This window comes from Ptychodera flava, chromosome 14 (assembly GCF_041260155.1).
Source record: "Ptychodera flava strain L36383 chromosome 14, AS_Pfla_20210202, whole genome shotgun sequence".
Taxonomy (NCBI): Eukaryota; Metazoa; Hemichordata; class Enteropneusta; family Ptychoderidae; genus Ptychodera; species Ptychodera flava.
The window spans coordinates 27,090,199-27,105,763 of record NC_091941.1 but is presented as its reverse complement, the minus strand read 5'-3'; the positions used below and the strand labels follow the sequence as shown (position 1 = coordinate 27,105,763).

At 37.4% G+C, this 15,565-nt stretch overlaps 1 protein-coding gene across 2 annotated transcripts in view; it reads left to right on the top strand.

Annotated features, from left to right (window-relative positions):
* The window catches only part of LOC139149958 (cysteine-rich motor neuron 1 protein-like), a 60,829-nt gene that overhangs the window by 34,018 nt on the left and 11,246 nt on the right, over positions 1-15,565 (top strand). For both annotated transcript variants that reach the window (XM_070722048.1, XM_070722049.1), the window contains exons 3-7: positions 8,740-8,988; positions 13,613-13,733; positions 13,867-13,988; positions 14,332-14,664; positions 15,187-15,300. In XM_070722048.1, the coding sequence (XP_070578149.1) occupies positions 8,740-8,988; positions 13,613-13,733; positions 13,867-13,988; positions 14,332-14,664; positions 15,187-15,300 (939 nt within the window). The remainder of the gene's footprint in view (positions 1-8,739; positions 8,989-13,612; positions 13,734-13,866; positions 13,989-14,331; positions 14,665-15,186; positions 15,301-15,565) is intronic.

Sequence of the window (15,565 nt, the reverse complement as noted above, 5' to 3'; positions counted from 1 at the left end):
CAAATCATTTGCGTAACTCGGAAAGGTAACAGAAAACGTCATGGCCAAACTGTTGCATGCCTTTCCAAAACAACAGGCTTTATCACTGCTGCACGTCTCTGCCTTTCTAAAGGTTTCCGAAGACTGTTTTAACTGCTTACAATGGAGCCTGTGGAGGTTCCATATTTGGCCTTGTGAATATGATTTATGAAAAAATAATGTGTATAAGGAGTGGAAGAATAAAATCTAACACCATTTTACCCTCAAAGGTTTCAATGTAATATGCCTCTCATCAATGTGCTGTGTTTGGTACCTCTGAATGTCATTGGTGAGGGAGGCCCTTATTTGAACCTGTGTTTCCCTGTCAGCTATCAATCACACAGCAGGGCTGTCAGTTCTCAGGGCCATTCATGATCACCTGCTTGCCTCCTACATCTCTGACTCTCTTGAGAACATCAAGCCATTCTGTCCACTTGTAGTACCAGCAGACAGTTTTAAGTGTCCACAATGAGGATGAGTGTATCCCTGACTGTGTGACACCTGTCAATCTACCAACTCAATAAGAGGCCAGTTTTTCACAGGTTGCCTTTCGACAACAGACTTGATATCTTTCAGAAGAGAAAGGTAATCAAAGGAAATAAACCTCCCTGAATTAGACCTTAATTGATCACTGCAGACTCATGTGTGTGCGGTGGAAACAGCAGGCAAATCAACACCCGCATATAGGCTAACTTGAATGCACTGAGACACCATGTTGATTTGCCCAACAATTGCAAAGTCTTTGTTTTGTTGCGTGTACTCATCATCTACCCAAATTTGGGTGGAGTAATTGTCAGCTTAAGTATGTTACATCCTATCTGGGAAGTGGTTACTGTTTTCTCAGAGACAATTAATTTGAAAAGTCTCAATGGCTGGAGAGATTTCAGGTTTTCCTTCGACTACATGGTCAAATGTGCCTCTGACATTCCTGAAATGCTCGAAACTTACCTAAACAACACTTGAATGAGACAAACAACTTGCAGAAAAACAATCCAGACCCTGTCACTGATTGTTCCTGTAAACAGCCGAAGGTCAAAAGTGAAAGTGCCACTTTTTGTTTTGTTCCCAAACCAATACAAGGGCCTCTGGGAAGTACTTTTCACAGCTTTTAAAGGAAAACAACATACAGCTTGAGCTACCTCTCTAATTAATTGCTTGGTTTTTCCATGACCTTTCGTGTCATTTACCAATCACTGATCTATAAATTAAAACAAGGTGTCAATACCACATGGTTATTATGTACAAGAAAGAGTGTAATTGATATTTTACGTACCCAACGTTCACGTTTAGGATTTTTAATTATGCAAATTGCGTCAAAATATTGAAATCACTGTAAGATTTGTTTGTACATCTGTTGTTACAGGTTCATAACTTACAGCGGTACATGGCAACCAATCGCTAGGAAAGTATGGCTTCCTCTGAAAGCCACATGATTGAAAACACTCTCAGTACCAACCTGAAAGTATTGACTTGGCACCAAGCAAACTGACCCTTTTGTTATCAATCAAACCTGTCTTTTTTCTTCAAATTGTAGTTAATCCTCTCTCACATTCTTGTGTGTAGAACTCCGACTGTACCATTGAGACTGTAGTGTTATATCGAAGATAGCTGGTGAAATGCATACTCAATTTTTGGTGTTTGTTTCTTTTTGTACCACCATATTTTTGTGTTGGAAACTTTCAAAGATTAATGTTGCTTTTCAAACAAAACCCCTGAAAGGTAAAATTACTGTAGTAGTAAACTTCCTGCCACCAGATGTCAAGTTGAATGGTTTTTAAGCCCAGCGTTAAACGTAGCCAAGGGTATTTAGACTGCTACTTTCAAAGGGTCTTATAACCACATGTCTACACCACAAGCAATAAGCACCATCTTCAGGGAGCCAATACCCTTAAACTAATCTGCCAGTAAGGTATTGGACACAAAATGTAATCCAGTAATGCATTGTATGCAATACTGTTACCAATATGACATTATGATGCCGTAGGTTCTTACTACTTATAGATTTTTTGTTGTTAGCCCTAATCATTAAAGATCTGTTCAGCTGATGCTAGCAAGGGGAGAAAATCACTGTTGCAGATGATGTCACATTTCTGATGAATGTGTGTATTCTTGCATGGCATCAGTTGCAGGCACTCTATAATGTATAGCATGTCCAGTGGAAATTCCTAAGGTGATTACAAATATAAATCCATGACACAATCGTTGATCTTGAAGAACACATAACAACATTGCAAAATATCAAACTCTGATTTGTTGGATACCAGGTGGGGAAGAATTTGACCCTGTTCACCAATACATTCCAGTTCTATTCAGAGCCAACAATTCTATTAGCTTTAACAAGGGGCAAGAACAAGACATTCTATATTTAGAAATGCAGTAGTCTGATAAATGGTCACCAAAATTAGGGGAAATTTCCCCCAAGATAGCAGCAGTTCCCCAGTTTTGACCCTTGATGGTAGAGTCAACCATAAGAAGTGTACCATAATGACAGCAATTACTACATTGGTTCACAAATAGACGGGACATCTCTTCCAGGCAAATATTTAGTCACATTGAAAGCCAGTCAAATGGGTTTTATACACGTCTTTGAAAATAAAGCTGAGAATACCACTGAGCTGGACTCTTTCACCAAAGAATGTTGTACCTTTGGGCCAATTTGAGTATAGCAGATCAGCACCTCAATGACTGTTGTTTCCAAAGGACGAACGTGCTGCCTCAGAAGAAAAATGCATCACCAGAGAACAAATAAGATGTGCTGTGAAGAAGCAATTAAGAAACAGATTTTCTTTTCATGCCTCTCTGTGATTCTTTTTTTACCTGTGGGAGTAGCAAATATTAAATGTTTATTTTTATCCCCTTTCTTTAAGTAGATGCACAGCATATTTGGTACTGCTATGAAACCAGATAATACCTTTACCTCTGACTATGACAACAATTTTGAATTAAGTGAAAACCAACAATTTTTTACATTCCAACTTGATTATCAATCAATGAAAGAAAAGGTCCGACTACTTTTCAGATGAATCATATTGTAATACTTCATTTGTTATCTTTGTAAATGTTATGTTATGTGGGAACACTGTGGATGTGGATTTGATGTATGTCAGAACGTGTCCCTTCAATGTTTCTGTTTAATTTAGTGTTCAATGAACAGAATAGGTGTAAATGGCCCACATTCATATGCAATGTAGCTGGTACAAACCACTACTCAAGTTCATCATTGGCATTCTGGATCCTCGGGGCATTAGACGATGACCTTCCTCTTGCTATAAAAAAAACAAAACAGAAAAACAGCCAGTAAACCCACCATTTTCACTGTCATAAGACCTCTTACTCTGCCGCCTATTTATATTACTGCCGAGTTCTTTGTATTCTACAACACAATTCAGATATTGATCATCCTGCCAAGTTCAGTTTTCCTGTAATCTTGAAATACCTCGGAGTTTGGACTGTAGTAATGATTATCAAAAATTCCTAAATATGGCTTGAAACTTGTAACCGCTGGCATGACATATCTATTGATACAGCACTTACGAAAGTAAAAATGATAGAAATTACCATGTTCAAAATCTTAAATTGTGAATCTGCTGTGTAAATTTGAATTGTCTACAATCGAAAACTTATTTTTTTTAAACCTTGAAAGCTTACATCATGCTCTTTTACACCAATACACACTTCCAAGTCACTTATTTATGGTGTTTAGCACATGGTGATACATAAAGGCAGGTCCTCTATTGTTCCTTTAGGTGGGCTCCCAAATGGGAACAATAAATACTTGATTTGCATGATCTTATTGAAACTTTGTCCAATCCAATACCACTTGCTGGTACTACTAAAACATATCTTTCTCTTTGCCAAGACTTCCTGCCAAGAAATTGTCACTGTTACAAAGCATTGTCAAGTCTTACATTGTAAACACAATAATACTCCTTTTCAGTAAAACAATTAGGAATATTGATTTGCTGTTCTGGTTTGAACTCTTAATTACCATTGATTACTTTGTTAAATCATTAGCAATAAGAAAGCGCTCTGTTTCTAAAAAACACTGCCTATAGAGAAGTCAAAGCAGCATATCCCTCCTGTTTTTTCTTCGACTTTATCTCCATATTCTTTGGTTTGTGATTTTGTGCCATTAGTTTGATTGTAAATAATCAAATTAGTGTACATGCACAGAGAGAAAAGCTGTCCATTCAGATAGCATTTGTATGGGGAGGGCAAGAAGGCGGAGCGTAAACAGACTGCAGCCACACTTTGGCTTTTCTATGCTCCATCTTCAGCCCCACTAGGAGATACAGCTGGCTGTTGCATAAACTCCAATTATTTTTAATGGACTTGCAGCACCCTTCAACCCTTACTTGCATGTTTGTTCAGGCCACTGTTCCATGGCCATTTCAAATTGCAGTGTGTCTCCCTGAAATGACGTCAGATTGGCTATCCTAGATTTTTGTTGGTGATCTTTCCCTTTTTGGCTTTTCATGAATCTAAATATTTCTCTTTGAACATTCCAATCAGAAAAGCACTCTCTAGAACACATAGTGGATGTTGTTTTAACTGTTCACCATAGAAAACTTGTGCTGTTTTGCTTCACCCAAACCAGACTCCACTTATTAGATGATCTCAATTTACGGTAAACTTCCCATTTTTCTGTAAAACTTTTCTAAAATTAATCCTTCTCAAAATATTTGGTGTCTGTTCTAAGTAAACATTTGTTATTTGTAGAAGGATTATTATGTCAATCTGAGGCTTCAGGGATGTGTTTTTAGAAGTCCATCTTGTGACTGAGCTGGATGAAGAAAAATAATCCGCCCTAAACTGTTGTTCTAAATTGCAGGGACAAATACTTTGTGAGTTTGAGCCACTAAGACTGTCTAAGTGTGTGAGTCTTTTGACTGGGCAGAGTTCTCTTGGGAACTGGCTATTCAAACAGAACTTAAATGTGCTGTGTTTGGATAACTGATTAATCCAATTATAGTATATATACTAATGTCTATGGCTCATGAGGGAAGTGTGCCCAAGACTAAGACTGCTTTGAAGTATATGGGAAGGTGTTTAGAGTAGTACCAAACAGTTTATGGGTGATGACAACCAAGTCACAGCTGGTTGCTACCTTATTTACACTATACAGGGAAAAGGATTGGGGTTGCCTTAGGCCAGTCTGACCACAGATAAGGACATCATTGTCAGTAATTCTTCTACTCACTTGGAACAGAGATTCTCAACATACTGGTGCTCTAGGCAGCAGGCCACTGTCTGCTGTTTTGTTCAAGTGGGATACAAGTGTACAAAGTGGTTGCAAGCATGACCTGTCCATAAGTACTGAACTTGTAGTCTCCCCTTTTCATGTGCTTAACATGGCAAATATTTTTGAGAAATTTATAAAATTTCTCTGTCAGCCTTTTCATCACTCATCTGTGAAATCAAATGGGTATGTCATGCACACAAGCTTTAAAAGCCACTGAATGCTGTTTCTCAGATATATTTACAACTTTAGGGTATATAATGTAGTGATTTGCTGTACTATTGTTTTCAGTATCATCTGTCCCTGCTAGTGAAAATAAATTTCTCAAAAAGCAACTCAAAACAGCTCCCCTCAATGAAATTAACCCTTACTATGTAGCCCTTTTATAGTCACACTAAGCAGCAATTAAATAAAATATCTAGACATCCTACAAAAACACCATATGTTTCTGTATGCGCATTTCAAGTTTGAGCTGTCTCAGCGTCGAGTGTGTTTTTCGCTTGACTTGTAGCTGTACATAGTCAGCAGACAGTATGTAATAATAGAAGTACAGATGGCTTCATTCGGCCTTCCCATTTCATGCATATGTTAAGACAAGCTGAACAACAGAGGTCAATAACATAGCAGTAAGGAAGTCTTCTCATTATTTCTGCACATGGTTACAGTTTTGTTGAAAATCATGAAGGAGGCTGGTTATTTACCTTCTGTGTTCCCTCTACAGAGGCACGCCCAAAACATTGGGATCCCATGGCATTCACATTCCAGATGTAGGAGATTCCTTGTTCAATTTCTCCTTGATGCACTTTCGCTTTACAAAAAAGGAGGAATTTCAAGCATGGTAGCAACATGCCACCTTTAAGATGTTTTGGCCATGGCTTGTGAATTTGATTGGTTTCTAACATACTAGGTAACAGCTGTGTACTTTACATTCCACCAGTAAAGGCAAACTCCATTAATCTGTTTAGGGTCTCCAAGGACCATGATTGTGCATTTAATATTGTGTATAGTCATAGGAATTCAACATAGCTTGGGTTTTGACTTTTGGCCACCTTGCCAATGCCAGAACAAAGGATCTGATGTGTTGACATCAAAGTTTGAGTAGTCTTCTTAGGGTTGCTGTAATTTGTCAATCCAGATATCTGGAGAATGTGAAAGCATGACTTTTAAGTGAACAAATTTCAGTGCAGCTAATTTTGTCAGTGCATGAACATTAAAGATTAATTAATATTGACGGTCGACGAATAGCTTTGCAAGCCCAGACAGATAGTGCTGTAAGATCATTGAACATAACCTGGTCATTGACACCTCCAAATACCCTCAGCACATGGTGGTTACTGGGCATGGCCAATCAGCAAAGTTTGTTCATGGATTTAGATGCTATTTATAAAACGTAGGATTAGAGCTGTCATGCATGTGGTAAAAATGCACAAAATGCAAACCATACTGACACAAAGACAGAAAGAAACCCCCTGCTGTGAGAAAAACAAAATTCTCTGATATATGATTTCATTCAGGGTCCATGTATGTAGTGTGGGGCAATAACTGGGTCAGGGTTGGAATCAGATTTATAGTTTGCAGTTTGGCTATAAAAAGACTAATGACTGGAGGGTGAATGACTTAGATTTCTAGACCGTATTTTCAGGTATCCCAGAGTGAGCTATGTTGAGCATAAAGAGGGAATGAAGTCCAGCCCAAAAAATTGGAGACCATTGTTAGTACTATGATGCCAAATATCTATCAAGAAATAAGAAAAACAAATGAGGCTGAATTGTCTGCATTTTCTGTGGCAGGATAGCAACACGAGGATGCCATTGTCATGGTATATGTCAATATGTCTACTTCTGTCAGAGTATCTGCAAAGAGACTGAAAAGGGTGAATCATTTACCAGGTTTTCCTGTAACTAAGTTTCCTTCTATGTTGTGTATAGTTTAAACTTACACACCAAAGATATCACAGTGAAGGTTTGCACATGACTGATATGCATTGGTTTAGTTTCCATGACGTTTTGGAGTGTCAAGTTTCCTAGAGTAGCACTGGTATTACACATCTTTTAAAATAAGTATGACTTTCTGACTCAATAGAGACATTTGTAATGATTGACAGTATATAATCAAAATAAATTTACATGCAATTCTTGTCAGTGTGGCTGGTCAAACTTTAAAACGTAACCCAATATATTTGCATACAGAGAGCTGAGTGCTGTTTTACTGTATGTGGTATTTTTATATGTTTGTGCAAGATTGAAGGGACATAGCAGTACTGGCCAATAGTGCCCACTTCAAGTTATTCTTGACTATAGAAACAAAATGAACATGTTGACAGAAAGCCCCACCAAGTCTGATATAGGTTATATGTTGATTCAATGAATGTCTGTACTTGGCTCCCTACATCAATATTGCTGTGGTATTTGTCAATATAGGTGAAATGGTTGAACTTTTCCAACCGTATAGTCACACATTTTTTGTTTTCTCCCATTGTAGTTGTACAGTCTATCAGAGTGACTCAATTCTAATAATCCGTGAGAATTGGTGTTTTGTGTAGTCCTCAAGATGTAATATTAGCACTGGTAAACTCTTTTATTTTCTTCAGATTCCAAACATGGTATGTGCTGTTATTAAGGGAAATCCATAAGAGGTCATGTCACCTTAAATAATTAACAAATTATAAATGAATTTCGTGCATAATTGTGCAGGATTGGCAAGATCTTGATCAATGTAAAACTTTTGACAACCTTACAAAGTACAGCAACAATGGAACTTCCATTTCACATGTGTACTTAAAGGAACACACAAGATAGTCCTACAGGTAAATCGAGATTAAATGGTCACGTTTTTCTTTGCTCCAGATTAGGCAAAGCTCTATAGAGGTGAACTGAAAAGCTATCCCAATACATATGTCCTTGTTTCAGATAAGCTGATAATTCCAGCCATTATTAAAACAAACCTGGTACAGAGTGTATTCTTGAGGTGCTGCTGTTTACAGAGCCCATTAAACAGTTTTGCACAATACCAAGGTGAATATCTGGCAGATTAAATCGCAATTTGTAAAATCTATACAAATAAATTGTCAGAGTCCGATGTAACAGTACCGGTAATACACAGAGTCTGAGAATAAAAGATGAGACCAAGCTATTGGTAGATTCGCACCCTTGGTTAATTGTGTCCTAGTCAACGCATATTAAATCACTTTTCAAATTTCAGTAATGTCCTTTATTTTTAATGATACTGAAGTTACATATTGTATGGTGACTTCATATCTAATCCCGTTAAGATTTGATTTCAGTGAATGCATTGTATGCTTTCCTTAACAATAAACATGTCATGGATAGGTAATTAAAAAACTTTCCCTTTTCAAAGTACATCGTTTCATGAGTAGAACAGGGTTTAACTACTTTGGTATTTGGTGTTCCTAACAGCCACTTCATTTTATTTGCTTATATGCTGTAGATTTGAGACTAAATTTCTTTTCTGTGTTTTTCCAGTGCCTATCCCTGCCTGTCCAAATGCTCTTTGTCCACCTGTCCGTATACCAAATTGTCCAGACGACAGTCACCCCTCTGTTGGAGGAACCATACAACCAGGCGACTGCTGCCCAACTCCGCCAGAATGTGTATGTGATTTCAGCATTTGCATTGATGTGATGTGTGCTGAAGGCTATGAGAAAAAACTACTACATGCAGGCACGGGGCAACCAGGACGTTGCTGTGATGTCTTTGAATGTAGCAAAAAAGGTAATGTTTATTACATGTACTGCAAGTAAAAAATATTGATTGGTCAATAGTAAGTATATGGCAAGGTGCAATAGGCAATTAGGCATCGGCACAATAAAATGGAAGAGAAAGTGGATTCTGGAATGACAGTGTGAGTCTCCATCCATCATCAGCAAGAAAAAGATGTACATGTGTTAGGTACCAGTATTTATGAAGATTATGTTGGATATCATGCTTGGGCCAGACTGACGAATCCTTGGCCCACACCATACAACATAATATTAGGGGTTCCAGTCACTTCAAAAAGCTATGTGCCCCCTGAGGAAACCAAACTGTAATTCATTAAGATAAGGCCCGGCGTTCTTACGATGTACCAATGCCTGCCACGCATATGATAAGATTCTGTTCAAAAAATGTATAATAATGAGGATACAGCAGAATGGGGCAATTTTCATGCCTTTCAGCTACATGAAGGTTGTTTCAACTTGATCATTTGCACATTGGCAGTGATGGTGCCTCAAAATGCAAGAAATGGTTGTGCCACATTCCTCCACACATTAAGGTACATTTATAGCTCCCCCTAATGGCCACACTGGTGCATTAAGAGCAGCAATATTTACCTGAGGAATTGGCCTTTTGCCCAATGCATGTCACTGGGCTCTAAACAAACACTGTAATTTGCAGTCATACTGTACTATTAAAAGCCAATGACGGGCAGTTAGTCCATGTTCACTATGCCTGTTATCAGCTCAGAATAAAGGTAACCAAATGATATGTCTGGCAAACATCAGCACTGCACGGATCAGATCGTGTAAGTACCCTTACGAAAGATCAAAATTTGCCACAAGTTTGCATTCCTTATTTGTTGCAAACTTGATACAAATTCTGACATCCAAACAAGCACCAGTCTTGCTAGTCAGTTATATACACTTTGATTCAAATATAGGCTAAGTTTGCAGCAAGTATGTGTGGAGAGTGTGATGAACATTGCACCAAGTTTGTACAGAGAATGTAGAGGTCATTTCGTTTTTGTTTGTATTGAGTGTGCACCAAGCTTGGAGATGTGGGGGGGGGGGGGGGGGGGATTCAATATCGTGGGCATGGTATCTGTTGCCTTAGCAACAGCAGACATATACTGTTGCCCTGGTTACATTTCAGGGGATTTAGATGATTGTAATTCCTGACAGCGTCTTTTTCAAAGTAATGCTCACACAACATGTGGTACATGACATCATCGTGCTGCTACTCCCCATTGTATTGTATACAAATGATAATTTATAAACTGGCTTATAAATGTACACTCTTTAGATATGTTTACCTTGTGAGCAGCAGATTCTAAAATTCACCTTAGAGTCATGTATCCAGATGTTAGGTTGAACATCTATGAAAAAGTTGAGAGGATATTACTACATCCAACACGCACTCACCCTACGACACATTCAACTATACTACACTGTAAAAAGAAAAAACTTCTCACACAATAAATTTTGTTAACTAAAAACACACAATATATTACTGCAGAATAAAACAGTATCTCTACTATGATAAACATACAATCTTTGTACTTTATACATAAAATGAGCTGTAAAATATATTCTTTTTGGCATATATGTACAGTACACTCTAATTCAAAACATTCCCTGACAATGGAATTTAGATTGAAAAATGGTAAATTCTGTCTCTTTAAAGAAGATCATACAGATCACAATTTTTTAAATGTGTACCAAATAGAAACTGAGTGGTGAAAAAATATTAAAGTCTCATAGATAGTTAACTATGAAAAACTTATTCAAAAAATTTTGTAATTTTTGTGACATATATACTTTTGTTGACGAATAAAATTCACTTTAAACATTTCAAAATACCTTTCCGATTGAATGTACATGGAAAACATAAGAGTTTTAACTTAATGTTGTATTATTACATGTTCAAATCAAAACGCAAAATCATCGAAAAACATTGTCCAGAGCTACAAAAAAAATAAAAACTTCATGGGATGACCTTGACTTAACAGCGATATTTGAACAGACACTTAGTGTTCAGTCCAACTTCAAAAGCAAACAACTAAACACAACCACATTCCACATCACTTGGATGATAGATTAGTTCCGCCGAGTCCAAAATATTGCTTCCACCGTAAGAACTAAGATACTGACAACTGTGACGAAAATAACTCTGCCATGTCCGATTTGTCCAATGCACAGCATGCAGTGGAGTTTCTATCATAAGAACCATGCAATGATCGATAGGGACAGTCTCACTTCTTGTCATCAATGATGTTCTCAATGAACAGCGGTTGGTTTGAAATGGTCCTCTGTGGCATGGAAAGTGCCAAAGCAGCAAACTCTAGCTTGAAACTTAACTGAAATCCCGCGGAATTGTCCAAGGTCATTTGAGTGTATAACGGACATCCATGATCCACTGAATGTGTTTAACTTACATAAACTCTCGGTGTCGAACGGAGGCAATGTGTCCTTCATCAAACAACAATTGTACTCCCAAATCTCTTCTTTGTTCCCTTAATCGTCCGATGACAGAAATAGTCTACAATTTCTCCCCAAAACGGCAGGTAAAAACGTTGGAAATTTGACTGCTGAAGCAGTACATGATCCATGACTTGCTATGGTGCAGTGGAATTCAAATGCTGGTGTTGGCCAAATTAGCCAATCAAGTGTCTCTCTTCACGACATGTGATCTTGTAAGGTCGAAGGCTGTGTGACCTGTGACCTCGATGCTCTCATTTATCTGAAACGTCAGTTTCTCGAGAAATGGGAGAGTATATTACTTTTTTACCAACTTTTATGCACTTGAAATCAATCATTTGAAGACATTTGGTGTCAGCTGGGATCCATGGTCTTTGGACATGTGTAATAATGCAAGTAATCGTTCATAGCCGTGGCAATGACTTTTCCCTGCTCTGAGCGTACTGGTATGACAGTGTGAATGTGTTTTGGCGGACACATGACAGGTACTTCAGTGGTAACGACTAGTGAACGGAACAAAAAAGTCTTTAAATGGAATTCGAGTACCATTTTTGGATCCTTATCATTTAAAATATGTCCAAGAAAATTGTTTGAAAAATGGCAGCTTAGTTGACTTTTGATGTTTTTCATTCATGATGTTGCAATGGTTTGATATGGAGGTACACTCTATACCTCAATGGTTTTTATAAATTTGTGCATTCCACGCGTATAAACCTAATTCATATGTGTTTAACAACCGAGAGTATTTAAAAATTTTTGAATAAAAAAGAATTATTTGTCATTTTGTACAATGAACACAGGGTACGTAGTTCGATCATTGTTTCAATTCTGTGACAAACAGTGCCACGTGGGACAGCTAAAAAAATCTGAAGTTCGTACCAAACTTGATTTGTATTTCACATATATCTACAAGCTTGGTACAAATGTCACAACTACCATGGTGAAAATCCCATAGTGTGTACCAAACTAGTACAAACTTGGTGCATATTTCACATGTTCAATTAAAGTGTGTATCAAATTTGTAACATATATGTACTAATATGTAGCAAGTTTTGATCTTTCGTACGGGGTGTTCTCATGTCATCTTAAATGACCATTAAAAGAACACATGGCAGATCAATGTTTTACCTTGAAAGGGCAGAAAGTTTTTTAATGGCGTATAAAACAAGATATAGCACACAAAAAACCCTAAATATAGTTTCCAGAAGTGCTCCTGATTTGTTTTGAGCAGTAGGTAATTGCCTACAGCTGTTCCTATGCAGTCAGCAATGATATGTTGGCGTTTAGCTTCAGCTTTCAGCATATACAAACTTTTAAGTCGGATGCATGTGACATAACTCATGCTTTTGGAATACTGTTGTACTGTCATAAATGACAAGAACTATTTCAAGGGTTACCAAACAAACGTCATGTACTTATTCACTCATATCCCAGACCAATTACATATCCCAAGTCACTGAAAACTACTAGGGGTATTACAACTCCAATGTTTCTACTACTTTGCCCAGTATTTCCGGACTCATCATTGAACAGTGCTTCTGAGATGGCCTTTCAGTTTTCCAAATCTGACTACTAACACTATTTGCATACTACAGCTTTTAAAGAAATTTTTTTGCAAAACATCTAATTTACCTTCCCTACATTGAATGAAATGTTTGATAGTCACCTTTAATTTCTATTACTTCTTGATAAATTTTTGTCTTAGTACATTTTTTAAGAATGTTTTTTTCTAAAATTTTCCACTACTTATGTTTTACTGGGTGCTACATTATATTGAAAGCCTGGATTTAAAGTAACTTCTTCAGGAGTTAAGTGTGTTGACAGTAAACATGGTTTACCAGACTTGGATGTTTTGTAAATATCTTCATTATAGAGACAAAATGAGAACAGCTTTTGCTCACTGTGCATATATAGACTCAGCAGTACTGAAGTAGTGGGCACTGATAATGGGTATCTGTGGGACTAGAACACCAAACAGAACATAACTATGTAGTCATAACTAACTATAGATATATTCCTATTATCAAACCTATTTTGTAAGTGTAACATCTAGCAGATATGAATTAAAGTCTGTATTCTTTGTGGTTTATCACCTGATAGATTTTGTCTTACACTTGCTCAGTAGTGATTTCATATTTCTAAATTTTTCTTATTTTTCAAAGAATCCCAAATCAACTGCAGCACTCTTGTGTGCATAAAACCCAAGCCAATTTTGTGCCAGGTTGGATCCAGGATGGTTCCTGGTGGCATATCAGAAAATGGTTGCTGCTTGCTTCCACCAAGGTAAGACTTCACCTAATTAGTGTTTTAAGACTCAGGAAATGTTACTCTGTGAAATTTTTTCATCAGAAACATGTAGATTTTTGTCACTTGTAGCAAGGAGTGTAAGTGCTTACCATCTTATTTGCACTTGCAGATGTGAGTGTGTAGCGGAGGAGTGCCAACCTGTGATTTGTGAACCAGGATTTGAGACAAGGAGGATAGCTAGAGCCACAGGGGAGCCAGGATCGTGTTGTGATGTGTATGAATGTGTAAACAGTATGTATCAGGGTTTTCCTTACAAAGTATCTCTGATCTTTGTTGAATTTTTCATTTGATGACTGTTTTATAATCTGTACTGATGCTGTTTTCAGGGACAATTGTGTTTCATCAGTGGCCAATGTATTCAGCTATCATCATATTGCATGACAAGTATTGCTTGCATTCATTATACATGACAACATGTTGGTGATTTATTGACCACAACATCAGTCTTACACAGTTGAATCTTGTGTCAGATATGCAACACACAAACCACAAATGATTTCAGGGCTGTTACAGTGCTACATGCATATCATACCATTCCAACTGTTAAGGCTTTGATTTTTTTCCACACATGCAGAGACTACAAGTGACTGGTGCTTGTACAAGGGAAGCATCTATGAAGATGGCGCCAGTTGGACAACTGACATGTGTTTACACTGTGAGTGTCGCAGTGGAATTTCTCACTGTCAGTCGCTACCAGAGTGTAACCAGGGTGAACAGACCACACCGGCTGTGAGTCAGCTGTGTGTCGGGGAAGGGAGGTTTTACTCTCATGGGCAAATCTGGAACAGAGATGAATGCACCGTCTGCCGTTGCAATAATGGTGAAGTCCAGTGTACTGCCACAAGCTGTGCTGTCAGTTGTTTGAATCCAATTAAAATACCTGGAAGATGTTGTCCCTATTGTGAAGGTAAATTTTAAAATATCATCACATTGTACTCTATTAGTGTGATTTGAAACTAAAATTTATATTTAAGTCCACCACTACCTCTTGTATATATTGATAATGGTTAAGGCTTCCCATTGTAATTTGAAGGAAGGTTGCTGTTGGATCGGGTTATCCTATCACATGCTTGCTATTAAAAAAAAAACTAACTTCATTAGAATTGGGTTAACTTGTCACTACATTTATTCCATACTCAGAAGCACAGACTAAAAAATCCTTCAAAGAACATAATGGAGAATCTCACCAAAAAAAATATTACACAATGGAACCCACTGTCAACCATGCAGTGTTGTGTAATTGTTGCAGTTCGTAAACACATGAAGTTTTGGAGTCAGAATATTAAAAAAAAAACAAGACTTGTCTTTGTTGAGTTTATCATGGCAGTCATGTGGAACGAGTATTTTGAATCAGTTAGACACAAACATGGATTACAGGATAAATATCCAAATATTTATGTGTACCTCCATCCTTGCCTTGTATTCACAGAGCCCACCTTCATCACTTTCCCTCCTCCCACATGTCCACCACTTACATGCACTCTACATTGTGAGCATGGACATCAAACTGATATCAAGGGATGCCCATTGTGCAGTTGTAAAGGTAAACTAACTCCTCTTCAGTTGAATCAATGAATATTTAAAGTATACTGCAAAGTGATCCTTACAATTTAATTAATAATCTTTATTTATTTATGGCAATTATTATTATTAAACTGGGGAGAAACAATTAGTTTGTGTTCCTAGGGTTGTCTATAGTCATGTTAATTCTGTATTGGATCACTCCTTTTGTGGTTTGACATAGTAATAGTATAATTATGCTCCTTTATAATATCATTTCAGTTGAAATAATGTTAAGTTAGCTTCTT